Source organism: Equus quagga, chromosome 3, assembly GCF_021613505.1.
Source record: "Equus quagga isolate Etosha38 chromosome 3, UCLA_HA_Equagga_1.0, whole genome shotgun sequence".
NCBI classification, from domain to species: domain Eukaryota; kingdom Metazoa; phylum Chordata; class Mammalia; order Perissodactyla; family Equidae; genus Equus; species Equus quagga.
In genome coordinates, this window is record NC_060269.1 from 82,238,691 (window position 1) to 82,264,635 (window position 25,945).

Below are 25,945 nucleotides of genomic sequence, written 5' to 3' on the forward strand. Positions count from 1 at the left end.
AAGAACATAAAGGTGAAACATGAAAACCACAAGTTAATATTGAGAGAAGAACCCATTCCACTAGGTATTAACTAATCTTTGGCTATGACAGTTAGAAAAGCACATTCCTAAAAGATCCATTTTTTATACCTACTTCTGCTTCTTAGGTTTTATTCTGAATATCCAGCAAAAAAAACATATATTGCTTTTAATTCCCTCTAACAACAAATATTTTTCTCAGGTTACATTTTATTATGTTCTTTGTGACCAACAGCATAAAACTACCTTTCAAAACAAGAAAATTTAAGATCAAACAAAGGAAAAGTGCAAGTTTAGTGCTATAGTGCATTTAGTATTCAATCCATCCTTTCTGGTGAAAGAGATACCAGTGTCCTTGGCATGATTACTTGAGAAGCTAATAGAGGTTAAGACAAATATAGTAAGAGGAGAACTACGTATAGCAGAAATAAACTGTCATCATTTTCCTAACGAACACAAGTGGATTATTCTGTTATTTCTTTCGAATGTTTACACTCAATCATTTTGGCTGAACTTCAAAAGTCCCATTCAGCAAATCTCTGGCCTACTGAGTGACAGTCACAGATCTGGCTGACATTAGCTGAACTGACCTATCAGTCACTCTCCGGCACCCTTTCCCTGCATCGCTGTTCCTGCAGAGAGGAACATTTCACACGGCACAGGATGCAGTCCTTGTCCTGTTCCAGCAGAGACCTGGGCCACATGCAGGTGTCAGGCATTCTATAAAGGTCATTCCCCCTCTTGGATTTGTGTACTATTTGTTTTTGTTCTTATTCTACATTTGACATTTCTCCCTGTCTCCATCTTTGTACAGCTCCTTTTTAAGTGGGTGAGCATTTATCACTTTATATATTAACATATTAAAGGAGCACAATTAAAACACACTGATAAAAGTAACCTTTTCTTTTTCCTTTTTTTCCTTCCTGAAGGCGCTTCCTTTAACACAGTGCCTCACCCTCCCAACTACAAAAATAACGTTGTCAATGATGCACTAGGTCCTTCTTTTCCCACTTCGTACATTACCTTAATCATTATAACTTTATTTTCATTCCTTTCTATTCCACACATGAGAGGGGCAGCAAAAGAATACACATTCAGAAAGAATGTTTGAAATGTCTGCTGGATTAGAGCAAAACAGAATTTCAGGAAAGAACACATTAAAACACATAATCTAAAATTTTCATTTGTTAAAATGTGAAACTAAAATAGTATAATGTCATTTCTGTGAAATAATTAAATTAAATCAATTTGTTTTTCCTCAAAGAATAATGTTGGTCAAATATTATGTAGGACTGAGTGAGCTTAACCTAAAGATCTGGCCAAGGAATTATGGCTAACTAACCACTGCCATCTCTCAGTGGGAAGAGAAGGTAGAACAGAATACATGTGACACACATCTGGTTACTTCCTGGCATGTGACCTACTCTAAAATGGGACTCTGAGGGAGTTTTTCTCAATAGAAACCCAAGATCAAGAGGGCACAAAGAACTCTATTTTGAATTACAGGCAGGAATGTTGCTGAGCAGAGATATTTAATTTTCTAGGAACAACACGAAATGAAGACTTATGCCAGCTTCACATACTTGTATAATGCACTGATAACTAACTGGACACCAATGAACAGATACTGAAGATGTAGACACTGAGCTTAAAACTGATTTTTTATTAATCAGTGATACTGTATCACTCAGAAAAAGCCACAATAACACTCATTTGTGAGTGACCAACAAAAGTAAGATTGATTTCTTCTGTAATGACAACTCATTAGAAGAGACATTTTGCTCTTTTCTTCTTTTCTTTCAAGTTGATGGAGAATCCAATGCAAAGCTCCAATAATATTAGAATGTGGTGAGAAATGTATAGGGGACCCTGCATCACACTGACTAGAAAATCAGAGAAGGCTCTTAAGAGAGAATCTGGCTTCTTGTTGGCAAAGTGACTACCAGAGGAAAAAAGAACATAGGATGCACGGAATAGACACAAACCCAACAGAAACTATTCTCTAGCCACAATTAACAAGGGAAGAGATGAGGACAGGTGTCAGACCCTACTATTTATGTGCTGTGGTTGAGTGAAGTTAGGCAAATTAGATAGCACCACTAAACTTCCCTCAGTCTCATTTGCAAAATGGAAATGATGATGGCATCATTAGGGTTATTGTAAACATTTAATGAGATAACAGCTATAAAGTATTCGCAACAATGACTGGCATATTTTGAGTGCTTAATAAAGGTCACTCTAATTATTGCTTCCTATATATGCCTATGAATAAAAAGTTATATATTATTCTCATTACAGAGAACATATTTAGTTATTTTCACTATATTCTTTTGTTATCTTCTATAGTGTCCTCTGTGTATTGTCACAGAGAGATAAAGTAGGACTAAGAGGACGATATCTGATCTATCACATTTATGATAGTAGTGCCCAAGGTGGGGAAACTAGTTCAATGATCCCTTTATACACTACGGAAGCACTTCAGTTGTATTTTATTTTTAATAATGGTAATTTTAAATGTACAATACAATAAAAGTCCTTTTTATTAAAGTGCCTTTAAAATAAAATTAAATTGTGGACTTTAAATCCAGGGTTCTATACTAATGAGGCTGATTTGGCTTCAAATGCCCAAATAATTTACTGACCTTTAATCAGTTATAAATCTGTGGAGTTAGCTCTACTGATTAAAATCACATTAATAGCTCAATTCTAGAAGACAAGTCTAGTTTAACTGAAAAAAGGAACAATTAGTAAATCACTACCAATATGTAAAATTGCCAAGAGAATGAAATGTTTACCAAATCACTGTGACTTCTCTATCCCTTCATTTTCTTATCAACACACAATTTTTTCCCACAGAATTTTTTACGTAAACATGAGACATGTAAAACAAATTTCAGTACAGTAAATATTAGGTTTAGAAACGGAGCGGAGGATAATTTTAAAATAAAATTAGAAGGTAATCAAATAATTGATAATTATAGTATGGGTATTAAAAAAATCAGAAAATGATACCAGTTAATGAGATTACAGCTTTAAAGATATAAAAAGTATATCATGGATTTGAAAGAAAACTTAAAGAATGGCTATATCTCAGAATGGTCCAGGCAGAAGAAAGATTATGAGCTGATAAGTAAGTAGAAAAACATCTATTTTATGGAAGTTCTGAAGCAAAAAACAAAAAGGATGAAAAAAGTCCTCAAAATTGTTTGAGGTGTTTTCTGTCATGTTAAACAAACAGCAAATCTCTTTGTTTGAGTTTGAAAATGAGAATATAAATAACCCATATTTTCATAGACAGTTTTCCTCTTCACTTGACATAATAACAAAAATCAATTAACTCCAGCCTCAAGATATTTGGCAAATATGCACAACAAAACAGAAAAATAAAATATACAGCTATTTAAATAATAATATTGTATTTCTGAAGTTTTGAAGGAAGACAAGGAAGAAAGGGGACAGCAAACTAATATTTATTGAAAACTCATTCTGTGCCAGGCACTATTTCATTTTTTTTCTAATTCGCTTTATTTATTTAATTTACTTTTCATTTGTCCCTTCAAGATAGGTGGTTATATCTACATTTTACATTTGAAAACACTAAGGTTGAGAATGTTGAAATTATTGTCCAAGACTGATAAAAACAAGGAAGAAACGGCATATTCTCAAGCAATTAAAATAAATGCATGATGACACGTTTTGATAGAGACAGAATTAACTTCAGTAAATCTTAGAAGAAACGAGTTCCAACCTGAGTTTAGGGGAGAAGGAGGGGATAAGGAGAGAGAATGAGGAAGGAAGACTGGAGTGTGTAGTCTGAGGAACAGGGTTTGGACCTGGGCTAGACTCCGCTGGCCTTTAAATTCTAGGAGCAGTCCTGCCCCTAGCAGCTTGTGGAAATAGTTCCCCAACAATTGGGTTAGCTACCTCTAACATTATATTAGCAGGCGTCAAAGGAATTAATTACAGTACTCTGCAGCAATATAGTGGAGCACAGGCAAAATGGACCCTATGTTAATGAAAACAATTATCCAATTCCACATAATTGGGCTATTTCTATCTCCTGGCCAATAGCCCACATTACTTCTTCGACGATGTGAATATAATTACTTTTTTTGGTAAAAATTATGCTTAATAGACTGTTTAAAAATTCCTATCTATACAGCATTCAAGTCACTTAACCTCTCAATTTGCTCATTAAAGACAAGAGGACTTTACACTGTAGACAATCACTAATATTTCTCCCAGCTGGGAGTCTCTATGATTAAATAATTTCTACAGGGAAGATGACTTAGAGAACAGGGTCTGTCTAAGTCTAAAAATGACCACAGATGAAGAAAGGAGGAAGCTTGCAATCTTCTATGGAGAAAGTTTGAGGAGGATACTCTCAAATCCAGCTCCACACTTGGAAAACACAGAAAGTGATGACGTGGGCAGCAAAAGTGAAGAAAAGCAGATAAGGTTTATATGAACTGGGGTAGCAAGAGAAGAACAGGAGGGTGAGGGTTAAAGGCCAATGCAGGGCATCACATGATCATTTCTTGAGGGAAAACCAGGCTTTTGAACAAAGAGGAAGTAAGGTTAAGGGAATGTAATGACTTTTACACCAAACTGAAGAAGCGCATACTTCTCAAAGAGAAGTTTGTTGAGGTTGAACAAATTAGATAACACAGACGTTATGGCATAATTAATTTAAAAATCACAAAAGAATATTTTATATTTATCTTCTATAAGAAAATAAAAATTTAAATATGCACCTTTGAAACTTTAACTATTGGTGCAGCCACTGTGGAAAACAGTATGAAGTTTCCTCAAAAAATTAAGATTAGAACCACAATACAATCCAGCAATTCCACTGCTGGGTATTTATCCAAAGAACACAAAAACATGAATGTATAAAGACATATGCACCCCTATGTTCATCGTAGCCTTATTCACAACAGCCAAGACTTGGAAGCAACCTGGGTGCCCATCACAGGATGAATGGATAAAGAAGATGTGGTATCTATACACAATGGAATACTACTCAGCCATAAGAAATGATGACCTCTGGCCATTTGTGACAACATGGATGGACCTTGAGGGTATTATGCTAAGTGAAATAAGTCAGAGGGATAAAGTCGAATATCATATGATCACACTCATAAGTAGAAGATAAAAACAAAGACAAACAAACACATAGAAATAGAGATTGGAATGGTGGTTACCAGAGGGGAAGGCAGGAGGGAGGAGGGTAAAAGGGGTGACAGGGCACATGTGTGTGGGGATGGATTGTAACTAGTCTTTGGGTGGTGAACACTATGCAATCTACAAAGAAACTGAAATATAATGAGGTACACCTGAAATTTATACAATGTTATAAACCAATGTTACTGCAATAAAAAATAAATTAAAAAAATTAAAAACCCATAAAATATGCAACACAAATATCAAACTCTAATGTAAATTATGCACTATATAATGTTAGAAACCAATGCTACTGCAATAAAAAACAAAAGAAACTTTAAGTGTTAAGGCTATCCTCCTTTTATTTGGAGTATTTGCTACTTTATAATATACTCCTATTAAAAAAATTATCAAGGGGCTGGCCCCGTGGCCGAGTGGTTAGGTTCGTGCGCTCCGCTGCAGGCGGCCCAGTGTTTCGTTGGTTCGAATCCTGGGCACGGACATGGCACTGCTCATCAAACCACGCTGAGGCAGCGTCCCACATGCCACAGCTAGAAGGACCCACAACGAAGAATATACAACTATGTATATGGGGGGCTTTGGGGAGAAAAAGGAAAAATAAAATCTTAAAATAAAAAAAATTATCAAAACGTGTTTACTTGATGATTTCTCCTTTTAGGATGCAAAAATAAAGTAAATTTAAATGTTTGTTGTAAACTGTCTTTATATTTCTTGAAACAGTCCACTTCATGTGAAAATACACGTCCTTTATTTAGTTCCAGAGACACAGCATCGGAGGTTAGGTACGAATTTCTGCAACTGCCAATATCCAGTGAGCTCAGCTAGGAACAGCAGTCAAATAGCAAACAGGGAGAATGGATGTGAAAGAATAAAGGGAGCGATTACAGATACTAATTTCTGATTTTAAAAAAATCAGCTAAATATGCTTGTCTGAACAAAGCTAACTAAACTTAGCTATTTTTCCTTTTTTCTGCTGTCTTTCAAGAAAAGCGCTCTACATAATTGAAAAAACACAAAACCTAAGTCCATTTCTTTAATGAGAACAAAAGACCTAGATAAGAGGAAGGAACAACCTGTTGCTAAGACAGCAGCACAGCCTATGGAAAGAGAACGTGCCTAGGGGAGCTTTGCGGCTGCACCAAACTGCAAGCTGATCACATGCCCACAGGTAAGACTGAAACAGAGTGCTGCCTGGTGCCTGTCTGCCTCCTGTCAGCCCTAGTTTGTCCCTTTCACCCCAGCAGAAATTTTAATACTGCAAGTTTTCACTCTTGAGAGTTCTGGTTTGGATAATAAACTATAAGATCACCCTATTTCAAATCAAAGGGTGCGGCCATGAGAGCATAGCTAAAAATCAGTATCAGTGATAACAAATAACATTTTAGCCATCTATTTCATGTAAATTAAGAGTGAAATATCATCTTTGACAAAAATAGTTAATCTTAAATTCAGTTACTTTAATAAAGACTTTAAACTTTGGTTTATATGTCATAAAAAAGTCATAGTTGTAAATCTGAATTAATGTTTCAGGAACAGAGGATAAACAGGGAGCCCCATCTGATCTCAGGCATCCACTGTCTAGTGCACAACCCAGACCCAGGGCAGACCCTGATGGGCATTATATTTAAATTGTAAGCTCAGTCTCCTGAAGAATACACACTATTCGCATTGTCCACAAGTCCATATTTTAAATTTTATTATAGTTTATCCTTATAACAGATGAGGTGGAGAGGAAATAGGAGCAGGTAAATTTGAGATTTTCAAAGTTTCATTACTTATCCAAAGACTTCACAGCTAGGAAGTGGCAAAGTGACCAAGACGAGATTTCATTACATAACTCTGACATCAAATCTCATGCTTCTTTTGTTGGTACTATATCCCACTATCACTGTTTAAGAAAGAAAAATCACCAATCATACAGTTTTTGACTGACTCAACTCACTCAGGTTATCCTTCACTGACTCTAAATTTCTTATCCCAGAATCTACTCGAAAACCAATTAGAGAGCCTGAGAGCAAGACAGAGATGCTGGAAGCCTTTCTCCCAACTGGAGCAGTCAATTTTCCATCTGTGGCTCTCTGACAATGCATCAACTTAGTAAGAACAAAACAGTGAGAGAGGGCAAAATTAAGTTCTGATAATGTCATACCTAAACTGTTTTACTGGATTGAGCATTGATAGTACATGTTATAAAAACAGGCTGAAAAGCTAGGCTCTAAACAAAGACACACCGAGGCAGAAAAGAGACAGCCTTATCTGGATCCACTCCTTTCCACTCCTCAGTTCATCCTGTGTTTTTACACACATGCAGACACGCTGCCTCTGCTTTCACTTTGTTCTGACTCCAGATCAGTGTTTGCAAACTCTTGGTTATCTGAGAACACAGATCCTTAACTACAAAGTCGAGTCTTCTCAGATACTAAAAAGATGAGGCCTGCAGTCCCAACAAGATCCCTTTAGTATGCTCTAAATGGGACCTGTGTCCATTTCAGGCTTTGCTACTACAATTCTAGAAGCACAGTTTTCCTCCCCTTTAGCTAATTATGTTTGCAGATAATGTGTAACTAAAGAATACAAAATTCTGTGGAAATATTTTTACTCTTCCACATAGTTCTATTAAGTTGCATAAGGGGATTCTACTTGCAATATGAAACTAGAAAAGCAATCATGCGTAAGAAATTTAAATTATCATATTTTTATTTTACCTTTGATAAACTAAGATTGTGTCAGAGATCATCCCATTTTAAAACTGTCTTGATTGGAAATGGATAGCAAATAAATTAACAGCCCTATTCTCTTAATATTAGCCCCAGACTTTGATAAAAAAAAAAAGTATACTCATAAGAAATGAGAATGAAGATATACACTTTAAAAGGTCAGTAATATTATTTAGAATTAATAATTCTGAACTGATAAATAAGCACACAGAGGGACTAAAAGATCATAAGGCTCTTGCTATTGTAGAATTACTTTTTTCTGAACTCAAGTAGCTCAAAAATATTCTGAATGGTTCACATTTTAAATAGGAAATGACACTATTAGTATTGGATCTGAGGGAAAAGTTAGGAATGAATGACCAGAAAAAAACTGTTTCCTTTTGTAGATCAAAATAGGATTGATTACTGGGGAGAATGATCCTTCTCTTCTCCATCTGAGTCAGGAAGGGGGATTATTGGGAAACTGTTGTCTAGGATATGACACTTCACAGTCGTTCCAAAATAATCTGGAGTCCTCACTGAACTGAGTTTCTCTCGTCTTTCTCGGTTTCCTATGTTAGTTAACAGCACCTGCATTCACTCAGTGACTCAAGATGGTACTCAAGAATGATGTTAGATTTTCCTCTTTTACTTCCACTTCTAAAGAATGACCGAGTCAATGGATACAAGCTCCTCAGCCTCTCTCCTAAGTAAATCCTCCTCTCCATTCCCATTTGCCACAGCTTGGCACAGCCCTTCACCAACACACACCCTGAGCATTGCCAAGGTCTTCTAACTGTTCTCCATCTACCACACTGCCACTGTTAAGGTCTTATAACACAAAGCTGGGCATCTCTTTGCCTAAATTATCTAGAGGATTCCCATGGATCTCACAGGGATCTTCCTAACTTCTAGCCTCCTCTCTTGCCATATCTCCCATTGTAACTTATGCTTCTTCTAAATGGAATTACTTGCCATTTCTCTCATTTGCTAGACTATTTCATAACTCCATGGCTTTGGTCACAATGTGTCCCAGCTAGATATTGTTTTCTCATTACAGTGGTGAACAAACGTTTTTTTCCCATGTAGTCCAATTTATAAAGTAGACTAACTTATACTGATCACATTTTTTTCATTCAAAATGAAAAGAGTTTCAGTCTCATGAGTTTTTTGAGGGGAGGAAGGTAGTTATCGTTTAATATACATTACTGAAGAATAGAAAGCTTCTGTCAAAATTAATAGTGCTTTCTAATCCCTAAAGGTTAATCTGGCATACTTGAAAATCAGCAACACAGAGGCAGCATTCCAATATTTCATCTCTTAATATGCTGCCTATAGCAATCAATGTAACATTTCACAACTGTCTGTGGTCTGCCAGGACTGTGATTGTCCTTGAAATTCAAAAAGAAACAAAGTATTGTCTCTGACTTCCTCAACATGGGTCTCCCTCTTGCATGCTAGTATTATTTCTTCTCTGCTTTGTTCAGAAAGGGAAACGAATAAATACAACTTAAACAGAACCAAAAAAGAAAGATAATCATTTTCCTAAGGGTCAGCTGCTGGGTACTTAATCAGCCTCAAGAAACTAATAGTTGGCCTGTGCATCTCCCCTGTTAATCCTGAGGACAAAGGCTTGGTGGACCTGAGATTCTAAAATAGCCTCTTGTGAAAACAAATTTGACAGAATACAACATCCTTTCATGGTAAAAAAAAAAAAAAAAAAAAAAGAACACCTCTCAACAAATTGGGTCTAGAAGGAACATCCCTCAACAAAATAAAGGCCAAATATGAAAACCCACATCCAACATCAGACTAAATCCTGAAAGGCTGAAAGCTTTTCCTCTAAGATCAGGAATAAAACACGGTTGCCCGCTCTCACCACTCTTATGCAATATAGTAGTGGAAGTCCTAGCCAGAGCAATCAGCATGACAAAGAAATAAAAGCCATTCTAATAGGAAAGGAAGAAGTAAAATGATCTTTGTTCGCAGATGGTATTATTTTACATGCAGAAAATCCTAAAGACTCCACCAAAAAATTGCTAGAACTAATTAACAAATTCAGTAAAGCTGTAGGGTACAAAATCAACATACAGAAAACAGTTGTGTTTCTATACACTAACAACAAAACATCTGAAAAAGAAGTAAAGAAAATAATCCCATTTACACTAGCATCAAAAACAATAAAATACTTAGGAACAAATTTAACCAAGAAGGTGAAAGATCTGTACATTGAAAACAATAAGACTTTGATGAAAGAAATCAAAAAAGACACAAACAAATGGAAAGATATCCCATGTTCATAGATCAGAAGAATTAATATTGTTAAAATATCCACATTACTCAAAGCCATCTATAGATTCAATGAAATCCCAATCAAAATTCCAGTGGCATTTTTCATAGAAATAGAAAAAAAATCCTAAAATCTGTAAGGAGCCACAAAAAAAACAAATAGCCAAAGGAATTCTGAGAAAGAAGAACAAAGCCAGAGACCTCACACTGCCTGATTTCTACAAGCCTATAGTAATCAAAATAGTATGGTACTGGCATAAAAATAGACACATAGATCAACAGAACAGAATTGAGAGCCCAGAAGTAAACCTCCACATATATGATCAAGTAATATTTGACAAGGGAGCCAAGAATACTCAATGGGGAAAGAAGAGGATTTTCAATAAATGGTGTTGAGAAAACTGGATAATCACATGCAGAAAATGAAACTGGACCACTATCTTATACCACTCACAAACATTAACTCAAAATGGATTAAAGACTTAAACATAGATCTTGAAACCATAAAACTCCTAGAAGAAAACATAGGTGGTAAGCTCCTTCACATTGGTTTTGGCAGTAATTTCCTGTGTGACACCAAAAGCACAAGCAACAAAAGCAAAAACAAACAACTGGACTACATCAAACTAAAAGGCTTCTGCACAGAAAAAGAACCAATCAACAAAATGAAAACGCAACCTACAAAATGAGAAAACATTTGTAAGTCATATATCTGATAAGGGTTAATATCCAAAACATATAAAGAACCCATACAAGTCAATAGCAAGACAGAACAACAAAAACTGATTAAAAAATGGGCAGAGGAACTGAATAGACATTTTTCCAAAAAAGAGATTCTAATGGCCAACAGGTACACGAAAATGTGCTCACCATCACTAATCATCAGGGAAATGTAAATCAAAATACAATGAGATACCACCTCACATCTGTTAGAATGGGTATCATCAAAAAGAAAATAGGTAACAAGTGTTGGGGAGGGTATGGAGAAAAGGAAAGTCTTGCGCACTGTTGATGGGAATACGACTTGATGCAGCCACTATAGAAACCAGTACGGAGCTTCCTCAAAAAATTAAAAATAGAGGGGCTGGCCCTGTGGCCAAGTGGTTACAGTTCTGCATGCCCCGCTTTGGCAGTCCTGAGCTCAGAGGTTCGGATCCCAGACACAGACCTACTCCACTCATCAGCCATGCTGTAGAGGAAAACCACATACAAAAAACAGAGGAGGATGGGCAAAGATGTTAGCACAGGGATAATCTTCCTCACGCAAAAAAAAAAAAAAAGAGGAGGATTGGCAACGGATGCTAGCTCAGGGCAAATCTTCCTCACCAAAAAAAAATTAAAAATAGAACCACCATATGACCTAGCAATCCCAATTCAGGGTACATATTTAAAAGAATTGAAATCAGGATCTTGAAGAGATATCTGCACTCCCACATTCATTGTAGCATTATTCACAATAGCTAAGACATGGAAACAACCGAAGTGTCTGTCAAGGAATGAATGGATAAAGAAGATGTGAGATGATTAAGAAAATAAACACACACACACAATGGAATATTATTCAGCAATGAGAAAGAAGAAAATCCCTACATTTGCAACAACTTGGATGGCAACAACTTGTGGGCAGTATGCTAAGTGAAATAAGTCAGACAGAGAAAGAGAAATACTGCATGATATCACTTATATGTGGAATCTAACAAAGCTGAACTCAGAGAAACAGAGATTACAGCGGTGGTTACCAGTGGCTGAGGGGTGAAGAAAATGGAGGAGATATTGATGAAAGAGTACAAACTTCCAGTTATAAGAATACCAAGTTCTGGGGATCTAATATATAGCATGGTGATTATAGCTAATGATACAGTATTATACACTTGAAAGTTGAAATCATAAATGGTTCTGAAAGTTGGTAATCATAAATGTTCTATCCATAAAAAAGAAACTGGAATTATGTGATGGTATGGAGGTGTTAACTAATGCTACTTGGTAGTAATTATTCTGCAATATATAAATTTATCAAATCAACAAGTTTCACACCTTAAACTTACACAATATGTCAATTATATCTCAATAAAGCTGTGGAAAAAAATAATCTCTTCTCAGCTTCCAAGGCTGTTTTGTGGAAGCTTTTCTTCTTCTCATTCCTTCTGATTAAAATGATCTATTCCATTGGAAATTCAATCAATGGCCACATCAGGAAGCTCAGTTGGCTGCAAGAAGCTCTTCATCTGCTTATCATTGAAGTATATAGTACCTTAGTTTATATTTGGCATGATGGACACAACATTAAAACATAAAAATATCAATTAGGTGGATTAGTTTCATTATCAATTACTATGAGCCAAGAATAACGTCTATATAAGATCAAGAAAAAATTCTCTTCTTAAGAGTATTTCTAAGGATACTTTATAAAAGAATCGTTCATACTTTCTACCCCACGGGTTAGATAGAAGGTGGTAAGCTAAAATAATAGCAATTACAAAAGTACTACACATTATCTTTTTAAATATGTATTATGAAATATTAAAAACATTGAATATTCCAAACTACTTCTCATAGCATTGACCTAATTGTTCTCACTTTACATTCCTCCCCCTCTTCTCTCTCACTTGAACACTTAAGGGCACCCCCTGTCCATCCCAAAGGAGAAACAAATATTCAAAGCCAAAGTCCTAAATGATAGAGAAGTGACTTGCTTGTTGAATCCATCACAGAGAGCCCCATGCTTGAACACGGGCTTCTGAATTGTTCTCTGACTTGCCATTTAACGATCCTGGCATATCGTAAGCACTCTCCTCTCCAAAGAGCGGTGGGGACTGAACCACCCTATGTGGCAGATGGAGTCTGAAAGACAGACTTCATTCCTTAACAATGGTGGAACTGAACTAAACCAGGAGATTTTGCTGTGAGCAGAGGCAACAGCAGATACATCATTACTTACAAATATATATAGATAGATCATTACTTACAAATATATATATATATGTATATGAAATCAACACTTTTGAAACAACCACTCAGCTTAATAAATGACATAATAATATTAAAACCATGTCCCTTTCTTTAACAATATTACCTTCTCTTCTCTCCTCTCTAGCCCCCAATTACCCACTAACCAGATTTTTGCACTTATCATTGCCATGTGCTTCACAGTTTCTTTCTACAAGTGCATTATTCCAATTCTTCCTTATGGTCTATAATACAGCATCAGCTGGAAGCCAACTGGGAATACACAATGTAATGCTCAGCACACAATGTATATTGATAGGAATGTCAATCCAGCACATTTTAGTACCTAAAGTGTTTAAGAAGTATAGCTGAAATTCATATATTTTCTTAAAGAAAATCACCATAGACATGACACAGGGAACTGAGCTCATCACGAGGGTCCTGGCTGTCAGCAATATTCCCCCTGCAGGGCACTCTTTTCCCAATAATATTCTGTACTCTGCCCCCAGCCTGTCATTCAGCGTACTCCTCTTTGGTGTCCTAGAAGCTTCGCTCCTCTTATAAGCCAGCAGCCAAGAGCAAGTTCTATCTTCAGAATCTGGGCAATATTTTGAGAAAATAGAACGATTTCTTCTCAGCAAGCCTATGGATATGACCATTCAGGGGCTGATTTTCCGGTTTATGGATTATCTAAAACCCTTTGCTCCTTCTTCCTTGCTTTTGGCCATTTCACTGCTCATTAGCATTGCCACTGAAGGGTGGACAGGAAAAATAAAAAGAAAGAGTCAGAGCAGCCAGTTTTGTTATTTATTAACTGTTTATCAACCACAGCAGGAACTCTTGTGGAGAAAAATGCTAAGTATTGGCCAGTTAGTTTTTGAACTCTGTTATTTTCAATTTCGCTGTTTGTCCTATTCTCAATCACACCCACATAATTAAAAGTTGGTATAAATATGTTTTCCACCAATAGTTATTACACTTGTAAAGGTAACTCGTTTCACTTTTTCTGTCAGGTAATTTTCCCCTTTTGTTTGCTATAGTATAAAACTGTCATTTTCACTGATGTTTTATATATCTGGAAGAAAGTACAGAACAGTAATATGAAACAGTAGTATACTAATAACTTCAAAAGTATGAGAGTAATTTTAAATTTAAACAGTAAACTAGAAGAGTAAATTTAATTTCTCCATATCCAAGAAATCACACTTGGTGGAGTGATCTGATACGTGGCATTAGATTTAGAAAGGATCTCATTAGTTTTACTGACTACAGGATAACTGGACCTTAAAACCACTTCCTCCTTTACTTGGCCTTGATAGAAAAAAACAAATAAATAAGAGGAAAAGAGGCAAAAGGTAGAGACTTTCCCTTAGCACTGATTATGGCATGAGTCTACTGACTTTGTAGTCCATAGGTACAACATGAGGAATGATTAACCATCAGAAGGCTGGGTCAAACCTTCTGTAAGTGGTAATCTCCTTATCCCTTTTATAATTTTTTTTATGAAATATATGTTTGCTTTATGGCATCTTAAATCAGCATAAAGATGGCATTTATTGAATTATCACAATCTCCAGTGCCATAACAGACCACAGGCATCTAACCGTGAGTCCTGAATTGGTCTACTTTCAGCTTCCTAATATTATTATTAGGAATATTATTATTATTATTATTAGGAATATAACAATATTATCTCAAAGACAGACGTACCTAAAGGATAGGAGCCACGTCTTATGTGAATACTGTGGTATTCATCTGAGCACGTAACAGGTGCTCAATAAGCATTTGCTGAATCCCAAAAAAAGTCACGTTATGGTTTCCATGTAACCTTAAAATTATATTTTCTACAAATGGAATATGAGTATATCAATCACGATTTCTCAGTTTGAAAATAATGAATTATAAAAAACATCCAAAAGCCACCATGACAGCACCAACACAGAACAGAAGAGTAATCCCTTTCAAGTATGGGTCACAAGCCACCACCTACAATAATGAGGTGTCAAAAATTTTAAAACAGTTTTGTCAAGAATAAATTTACAATGGTTTTCATAAAGGCCATGCCTCCTTTGGGCTATGCTGAGAGTTGCTGGTATTTCTAAAAGGAAAATTCACCAGCTTCCTGTTATCACCATGTTAAGCACTTCACCAATTTTAGGTGCCCATTCCAACCGAAATTTGGATTTAAATCTGCTAAGAATTTCCTTCAAATGATTACATTTCACCACCCCAGGAAGTTATGAACTAGCAAGTATAAAATATCTTTTGATGTTATATATTTCATTAATTATGTTCCTCTGCTCCGGCCATAGCATAGCTTGCACTTTTTTTCAGTCACTGCTGTGCCAAAACCACAGGGCTCCCATCCCCTCACTGTTCATGTGTTACATGTTCACGCCTCAATTAATAGATGTACCCAAGCAGAAACAGCCCTGTGACATTCATATTACACTGTTTCCATAAGATAAAATGTTTTTATAGAGGAGATAGCACTGGAAATGACAAAGAACACAGAAAAATATAATTCCCCTGCTACTGACATCCTTATTTTAATACAAATATTCTTATTTTAGGTGCAAAATCAATGTAATACACATAACTTCTGTGTGTATTAATAGGAGACCAATGAAAGAACTCAGACTCATTTACAGAAGGGTGAATTCTGAAGTTAGAAAATTTTAACATTTTTTTCCTCATTTTCATCTATGACTAAAGATCTGTCAGCTATGGTATAGCAAAAATAGAAGTGAAAGTTCCATAAAAGGAAATATTTAGATGTGTCACTAAAAGTTAATATCATGTGAATTTCTTCCACCTATTTAATTTCTATGTGGCAATGCGGCAATGATATGCACTGCCTTGTGAAATAACTGTATTCTTTTTTAAAAAATTGCTCCAAAATGTTGTTGTTATTGTTGTTGTTTGGTGAGGAAGATTGTCCCTGAGCTAATATCTACTGCCAATCTTCCTCGTATTTGCTTGAGGAAGACTATCCCTAAGCTAACATCTGTGCCAGTCTTCCTCTATTTTTATATGTGGGATGCCTCCACAGCATGGCTGATGAGCAGAGTGTAAATCCACACCACGAATCCAAACCTGTGACCCCAGGCCTCTGAGGTGGAGCATGCAAACTTAACCACTATGCCACCCAGCCAGCCCTCAAAATGATTTTTCAAGTAAATCAAATGCATAATAGAATTTACTGAGAGAAAACCTATAATCAATCAAACTCGTCTATTGTAGCAAGAGGACTTTATGCTATTTTAATACCACTTATTATATAGGAATTTCGTGTGTTCTTAAAATTAATACATTACCAAATGACTCAATGTCGATTCTATTCATAATGGTATATCAACACTCCTTAAGGTATAATTCAACATATTTCAGGTAAGAAATTTTTATCTGAATTTGAATGCTAATGTGGGAAACTAAATGAATCAAAAATGCAGAACAACTAATAGAGTCTGTTTCAGAGAGGACATCTAAGCTTCTCTGGCTAATTCCACTGGCATTAGCCAACGATTTGACCAAACTTGGTCCAAGATTACAAAACAAAACAAAAAACAACGATAACCAAAAAAACAAAACAGTTCTATTTGAACACTTGCTATCCAAATTCAGGAATCGAACAGTTTGGAATAAAAAGAGATATTTTACTTTAAATTCTCTCACTGAAAATTTTCTTATGATTGAACCTTCAAAAGATTACCATATATCTCCTAACTCCCAACTTTACAAACAAAATCCTCCTTTTACAGGGGGCTGGCCCCGTGGCCGACTGGTTAAGTTCACGTGCTCCGCTGCAGGCAGCCCAGTGTTTCGTTGGTTCGAATCCTGGGCGCAGACATGGCACTGCTCACCAAGCCACGCTGAGGCAGCGTCCCACATGCCACAACTAGAAAGACCCACAACGAAGAATATACAACTATGTACCGGGGGGCTTTGGGGAGAAAATGGAAAACAATAAAATCTTAATAAAAAAAAAAATCCTCCTTTTACCACATGTTCCCATGTCCACTACTCACTGTTCTCTCGTAGCAAAACTCACAGAATTTCTCAAGTCCCATGAAATTTTGGAATCCTCCCCAATCAATATTTTGTCACTTCCAGTCCACTGAAAGCACTTTTGTCAAAGTCACCTTTTGTCCTCAACATTTCCAAACACAGTAGTCAAATTTCACCTTTCATCCACAGAAGTTGAGAGGGTTTCTCATTTCCTCCTTGAAATACTTACCTCACTTGGGTTCCAGAACATCACACACTCTTGGTTTTCTTTCTAACTCACAGGCCAATCATCTTTCTCCTTTCCTGGACCCTCTCCCTCTCCCCGACCTCTAGATTTTGGAATGTCCCATGGCATAGTCTGGGAGCTCTTCTCCCTATAAAATTATTCCCTAAGTGAGTTACCCCTTCCTATTTCTTTAGAGACCACGTCTACAATGATGAATTCCAAATGTACAGCTCAAATCCCTAACTCCCCGCTAAATTCCGGACTCATGTAATCCACTGCCAACGTGAATTCTCAAATTTGATGTCTAATAGCAATATCAAATTTAATAAACACAAATCTTGATTTCTATCTAAATCTTGCTCATTGTTCCACGTTCGCAATTTTAGTTAATAGTAACACATTTCACTCCCTTACTCAGGTAAAATAACTTGGAAGCCTCTTTACTTCCTCTGGATTTCTCCCAGCCGAACAAGCCATCCAAAAATCCTAATTCTCCTATCTTCAAAATATAGCCACAATCTGACAACTACTCATCTAGTTAAGCTACCAACGCAGTCCAATTCACTATAGTCAAATTAATCTTCGTATTTCTACTCCAAACAGTCTGCCCAAGCAGAGGAGGTTATGTTTCTAAAATACAAACCATTTCACATGACGTGTTTGAGCTCAACCCTCCAGCGGGCGGCCTGTATACCCAGAAGGTCTGAACACCTTACCGTGACCTAGGTTGCCTCTCAGACCTGATTTGCTTCCACTCCCCGCTTTGCTACTAAACTCCACACTGACTTTCAAGATGTCCCTAAAACAAATTAAGCAGATTCTTTAGCGTCTTGTCTCACAGCCATTGCCTTTGCTATGCCCACTGCCTGAAATCCTTTTTCATCAAATGGCTCACTTCCTTTCTTTGAATCAAGTCTCTGCTCCAGTGATCACCTCCTCAGAGATGTTGTACCAGATCACCCTATTCAAAATATCACACTTCGTTCACAGGCCATTCCCTCATTTTTCTTCATAGTATTTATCACTATCTGACATTATAACATATATTTTCTTGTTTCTCTGACTGCTTTCCCCATGAGAATGTAAACTCCTTAAATACAAACACATAGCTTACTTGTTCAACATTTTAATTACAGGGCCTAAAAACAGTACTTCAAAGAGAGTAGGTTCAGATTAAATGCTGAATGAAAGAACATTTTCCCAGTTAGCATACATACTGCATGTTGACAGTAATGCCTACCATACCCTGTAGTTTCAGGAAAATTAACTTTGAATTATAATGATTTTGATAATGAAGCAAACACCTTATTTAAGGCTACTTAGGAAAGATCAGGTACTGAGAGCAATAAAATATGATTATTTATTTTGAAAATAGTACTTTGAATTATTTGGGGATGAAAAAGTAAAAGAAGTGTTATTTGAATATAATTAATTACTTGGTCTTTTTTCATTTGTAAAAATATATGTTAATGAGCAACTTGACTACAGAGTGATTTCAAATTTTTTAATGCACACAGGCAGGCCCGTTGGCGCTTAGCTTCTTGTGCTTGTCTCAGGGCTCCCTCTATTCACTCAACGAAGCTTTCCGTGGATCAACTCAGCCTCAGCTTCACACTGATAACCACCTGATGAACATCAGCAGGGGAAAAGCCACAATACCTGAAGTAAGAATCCAAAACTAGGAAGAACATTAAAGAAACACTGGCTGTTTCTTTTAGACTCTACATTTTCCAGTGATACCAAACATATGCTAATATTCCTGGTGTGCTTCCAGTTTGTAAATTCTAAAGGCTATTATAGCTGGAGCTGGTTAGAACATAACTACTCATTGCTCCAGTCAGCCTTAATGAGCACTAGTATTGTGGTATAATCTAAGAGTACCACTGTATGCAACACCTTACTATTAACACTAGACAAAACAAAAACAAACAAATCCAGTTCTCTCAGTCTGATACTGGAGTTATCTAGACTATCTGATGAACAAATATATTAATCATGACACTTGTTCATACCAAAAATATCTTCATTTTAAAGAGACTTTAATTTGAGCGATTAAGGTTTTATGCTCCCTCTAGTTCCCCTTGTATTTTCTTTTTTTAAAAATTCACTTTAAACTTAGCTATTAAGTATAGCTATGTGAACCAGACTTGACTGTATCTCTTCTCCCAATTCCGCAAACAGAGTTCATATCATTTTAGAGCTGAAATGAACACTATTCTAAACCTTGTTTTAGGGTTGACAAAAATGAGGATTAAAGAAAGTGAGTAACATCCAATGTTGCTCAATGACCTATTAATAAAATTCTTACTTAGCTCCAAACCCTCTAAATTGTAATCCACAACATTTTTTATTATGTTTTAACATCCCCCTACATTTTTCACATTCATCTGAAGTTTGTGTCCACATTCAAACGCTAAAATTCACCAATTTAACTGACCTGAATCCGCAGATGTCCTCTTAATAATCAATCTCAGAATTACTTCAGAATTTCTTCCCCTTATCCTTTAGACATCCATCTGATCGCTTCATTTTACTCTGAGTTTTTAATAATACATTATTCCAGCTAGTTTACTAATTAATTTGGCACAGGGCAAGGTCTAACATAATATGACAAACTGTTCGTTCATTTAACCTAGCACTGCATTCTCTAATTAGTGATTTTGCCGATGTTAAAACTAATTTATCAGATTAAAGTTGACCTAAGTTTCATCCTCCATTAGTCTTATAATGGTATATGCTAGAAGGAAGATTTTGCCTCTTTAAAACAATTAATTAAACAGAAAAATTACGAAGTGATAACAGACACTGGTTCTATACTACCATACAAGCCCGATGGTGGTGGTAGCAGTGGTGTTGCTGGTGTGTGTGTGGAGGAGATTGAAATAAACATAAAACCTAATATTTACAAGGCTAAAATTATCTGAAAACATATATGATCATTCACAAAACTCAATGGTTGACATTATTTTTAAATATATCCGTATCATGTACATGTATATGTATATTTTTTTCATAACTGTGTATGTTTCATGTTACAAACATCAACCAGTTTGAGGCCCCAAATGTTCCAGAGGTAAACAGAACCACCACAGTTAAGAAGTTGCTTAACAAATTCTATTCCTTAATGTCTATTTGCACCAGCACTATTAAGCATATCTGTACCTTTCTCGGTATCTTAGATTTTTCCACAGAGAATAAGCATCAGTTTAAGAATATATTTCTGTTGTATTTTAAATCTGTGAAAAATTTACATCACTAGGTCTAGCAATCTAATCCATCCAGAGAGTGGAGGGTGTTTATATGTCCCAGAATTAAATTCTTACAAGAATAAGAGATAGGGATGTTATTTCCTTTTCTGATTTGAAAATAAAAACCACCTGTATCTTATAGCATCACAAACCTCATAAAATGGCATTTTTTTCTGAGAATTAGAAAAAAATATTTCATGAGATTTTCAAGTAGGACTACAAAGCAACGACAGCTCAGAATGTAGTGACACCTAATGGCAAAGCTATCTTTATAGGCCATAAGTGTATTTTCCAATAAACATTATATTTGCATAAAACCGTCTAAGTATTGCTACTCGCCAACATGTTGTCTGTCATCTGAAATATTATGAAGATCCAATAGCAATGCCAAATACTTTACTTTTTAAAACTAAAATTGTGCAAGTGAAGTAAGAAAAACAACTGCTGGATTAAAAAGTGTGGTTTTAAAATTACAATATGCATTTGAGATAAAATTACAGTATGATAAACTTAGCCTTAGAGATTAGAATTAAATGTGACGCATCTTCCATTACTCCTAACAATCTCAACTGGTTTGTACTGTCGGATAAGTCAAAAGTGAATCATCTTGATTTTTATTTATATTTGAATTAAAATTTATAGGAGATATTTATTGGATGTACATTTCACTTGGAGTAGAAAGCAAAGGTCCTTAGTGTAATGGCTTATTAGTCATGTCACAGTTGATATCATTGATTAATAACACTGTCTAACAATGCACATCTGAATTGTGCTTCAAATAACTGTATTAATGGTACAGAAAAGAATAATAGTAAAGTATACCCTTATTTTAAATTTAGAAGCTACTCTTAAGACTTTTTAGAAGTTTACACTGTAAGTTATCCATACTTAGGGAATAACTACTGTAAATAATAAAAGATAATTTAAATCATTGAGATATCTTATACAGTGCAGAGTCCTTGATGACTCCTGGGAGCTATCACTAACCAATGCAAATCGTGTAAAGTGTTGAAAAAGAAACATTTTGGTAGAAGACACAGTATATCCTCTGGAAATACTTTTATTACATTCTGTATTTGATAAAATAGTCCTCAGTGCAGAAGTAATAAAACTGATGCTTTAAATCTACCATCTATTATTGTTTTTAATGTGGTGACACATTTTATTGACCCGCCAATTTTGTACTTTAATTTGAACTTTCTCACAATGAAAAAGTATTTTGTGAATTGTCTGAGCCTTCTCAAACGTGTCATATTTGACGATTATGATCTAAGAGGATAAAGTGTCATTTGCTGATGAGAAAAACATGAGTAAATGCTTTGTTTCTATTCCCTCTTGGCACAAGGTATTTCACTCTGACTGATAACCACAAAAACATGTGAGAGATTTTTGTAATGAATGAATAAGTGCACTGTTTGAGTGTTCCCTTGTAGAGGTACATAGCTGAGGAGAGCTCATTTCAATCAGTTCTCTGAGCACAGGAACCAGATAAAGAAATGAGCACACATTCAACTGTTAAAACATGAGATCCTCCATATTAGATATGAAGCAAAACACAAACTGTGCAGTTGACTGGAAATGCCACCTAATCCCTGCTTAATTAAAGCAGTGCTCTAAACTCCTGTTGTGTTTAGGGAGTAAAGAGTGTGGGACGACTGATGTATGAAGAAAATAGCAGTCAGCGTGGCTAATCTCAAAGACTTTGGAGCTTTCTAGCTACATAAATCAGAGCGACTTCTGAATAGCCTCATAAAACACAATATCATTGCCATTCCACTCACGACTTTTTGGTTCTTCCTACAGCATGCAGATCATTAGGAAACTTCTAAGCAATCAAGTAATGTGAGTCTGATGAAATTACTCAATCAATGCATAGGCTCAAAGTAGAAGCATAATTCAAAATTGCATAGGTTTTATATGTCTAAAGACCTTTTTCTCAGGGAGGCAAATAACATCACAATGGAGGTGATTCATTCTAAGTACTGTGTGTATGTGTGTAAGCATGTGTATTAAACAAGTTGTCTGTTAAACAATCAAAAGCTTTAAAATATGACTTAACAGAAACTCAAAGTAATTACAATATTAGTGGATTTTTGACTGAAATACATACATTTCCATTTCAATCATTCGAGTCTAACCATTATAATATATCTTATCATCATAGTGAGCTAATGTGTTTAATAAAACTATTAGAGTTTAAAACATGTAACTGATATTAAACCACCTGCATGAAGTAGAAACAAAGAGAAAGAAACAAGGATGGAGAGAGTCTCCATACATTGGTTCAATACCAAAAGGATTCAATATTTAAGGAACCTATTAGGGCAGTTCTTTTTATCTTCCAGCTTGCCTGAACTACGTATTGCAGCTACTTTCTACTGGAAGACATCACATGAGGCTGGGAAAACCTTTCATGCCTGCATATCCCCTTTAATCTCTAGAGTTCAAATATTCACTTTCCCTCCAGTTTTATCACTTTCATCCCCTTAGTCCTGAAATAATACATTTGCCATAAGCATATTTCTCACATTAAATATTTAAATGAAAGCAATCACCTCCTAAAGATAATTAATTCTCTTTTCCTATCCAACCAAGTAAGTAAACTGACCCAATGAATATTAACTGGTGACTTAAATTTTTTTAATGGGCATTCAGTACTGAATTGATTATTCTTTGGCTGGGGTGGGGGTGGAAGTGGAAGGGGTTTTATCCTCTGAAGTGCACACAAATTAGTCTTGGTCATTCTTTTTTTCTTTTTTTTTTTTTTTTAACTTGGGGGTAACATTTTTCAGTTCATTATAAAAGACACAAAGCGTTTGAAATAATCATCAATTTCCTAGCTTCACGGCATATCAGGTAGTCTATAAAAGAAGCTAATCCCCTTGTCTAATGTACTAATTGCACTCAGGTCAAATTAATCGTCTGAGAAGTAACTATTTCTTTTAGTAGGATATACACAGTTAATGTATACAACCAACTCTTTAAAGAAATCTGTAATTTGTACACACCATTTTTTTGCTCTGGTTATAAATAAGTCATGTCACACTGACAGACAACAGAACGCAAAGGAAAAAATACAACAGTTGCGTTCTATTTTGAAACAAATGCCCAGACTGCATTGCAAAGTAGTATTCATCTGTTAAAGGACAGCAAGAGCTGTAGGTGTTTGCAAATAATGTATTTATCGTGTAAACCACAGAATAAGCAACAAAATAAGCATTGATCCACAAGCTTTCCCTCCTGAGCGATGAGAAGCAGAAAGCAGAAAGCCTTAATCATAAAATGAATGCAAAAGTAGGATGATAATATATATCTGCATTCCTGCTCCAGTCATTTACAACTGGACATAAATGTATGTCATTTCTCTAAGAGGAGCACAGTTCCTTTCTGAACTCTATCAGAACATTACTGAACCCCTCAATGAGACCATCATTTCTCCCTGAAAAGTTCTGAACCCAGAGACACTGTTAGCCCCCAGGCAAAACGTGATCTAGCAGACAAGCTATCTACCGCTTAATTTACTTAATACATAAGCGCAAGGTTTTCTGAATCCTGACCTCGTTACCCCTTGCACAGAGACATATATGGTTCTACTGATACAAATGATAGAGAATGGCAGACATGTTTACAAAAGACAGGCTCAGAGACCAAGAGAGGGAGCCCCCTGGAGCTGAGGGGCTGGCCACTGTGGGCGCGCACACCAGGTAGAAGCCCCTCGCCTGGACAGGCACAACCGCCACTTGAGCAGGTGCCCCTTCTAGAATAGAGAGCGTGTATGTGTTTGTGTGCGTGTGGCCGGGGGAGGGGTAAGGGGACAGAAAGGGGAGATGCAGCGACCCATCTGTCGGCTCCATTTGCAGAACATCAAGCCAAAAGTCCTGTGCCCAGAAAAATTCCCCAAGAGGGGCCTCCCTTCAGCCCGGTAAATGAACCTTGCTGGCCCGCGGACGCGAATTTCCGAAAAGGAAATCGTCGCATTAACGCAGAAAAGGCTGCAAGAGCCCGTCTCCACTCAGCTCTCACGGATTAGCAAGTGAGAGGAGTTGGAGCCTGGAGCTGCGAGCGCCGTGCATGATAATGACGCGCAGCCCCCGCCGCCCCCGCCCTCCGGGGCCGGTCCCGGCCCGTCTGGTTGCCAATAGGTGGGGCCACGAGCAGCTCGAAGCCAGCTGGGCCGTCCTTCTCGGAGTCAGGCCGCCCGGCCCGTACCCCAGCGCCTTTGCTCTCGCCTTGCGCCGCCACTCCGAACTGACGGCCAGGCGAGGCGAAGCGAGGCAGGTGTCTGCAAGGCGGCCCACGAGGGCGGCCCGCGCGCATCTGCTCCCCGCGTTGCCCGAGCGCCCGGGGCCGCTCTGGCCGCTGCGCCAGGCCCAGGGAGCCTGAGCGACGCAGCAAGGCGCGCGGCTCCCGGTCCTCGGCCACACCGCCGCCAGCCCCTCCTGCCACCGTAGCGGCGACTCTGCACGAGTACCGCAAAGCAAGAGGACGGGAAGAGGAGAAGGAGGCTGGGGGCGCAGCCAGCACCCCGTCAGTATCGCACAACGCTGCGGCGAACGCAGCCGCTCACGTTGCAAAACCACCTGTTCGATCCGAAGGGAGCTCCCCCCCACCTCCCACCCCAGTTCTTTCCGCCTCACAGGTGACACCTCCTCTGTTCCCCCAAAGATAATGTTTAAAAATGGAGCAAATGTACATCCGGGAAAGAATATGGAAGGTAGAGTGGATGAAACTTCCTTTCCCCACACACTTAGCATCCCCCCGCACGCCCCGGCACACACGCACACCGAGGTAAACTCGAGACCCCCACGCATCCAGCCCACACTCCTCGATTCACCGCGAAACAACAGCCGAAGTCAAGGTTCGAGCATCCACATCCTGCCAGAAAACTGAGCAAGCGTGAGGGAAGGGGAGCGGGAAGGGGCAACGAACCAAAGCCACCGCCAACAAGCCCCACGGAGGGCAGCGAGGGGAAGCAACGGGGAAATACTGCGAAGCGAAACGGTAAAAGTAACCGCGGGCAGCACCAGCCCTTTCTTACCGATGTGAATGATCGAATCCGCATTCGCCGAGTCCCAGGTTCGAGACCACCAGACGGACAAAACCAAGAGCAAGGGGAAAACTTCCATGTCCTCCTATGCTGATTCTCTTTTAGGATGGATTTTCTTTCCTTTTTTTTTTTTTTTTTTTTTTTTTGTTTAAACCAGTCCAAAGAGTTTGAGGTCACGATAGAGTTTAGCGCAGCTTTTTCTTTTTTTCTAAATTCCTATTGCCAGAGCAAAGCTTTTAATCGTCGCTGGGAAGACGAATAAGAGAAGGAGCTCAGACTGAGG

The 25,945-nt window shown here is 37.3% G+C and overlaps 1 protein-coding gene across 1 annotated transcript in view; it reads right to left on the reverse strand.

Annotated features, from left to right (window-relative positions):
* GRID2 (glutamate ionotropic receptor delta type subunit 2) overlaps nt 1–25,741 on the reverse strand; it is a 1,366,457-nt gene extending 1,340,716 nt beyond the window's left edge. The window contains exon 1 of the mRNA XM_046657173.1: nt 25,654–25,741. Within this exon, the coding sequence (XP_046513129.1) occupies nt 25,654–25,741 (88 nt within the window). The remainder of the gene's footprint in view (nt 1–25,653) is intronic.
* Nucleotides 25,742–25,945: the final 204 nt, after the last annotated feature.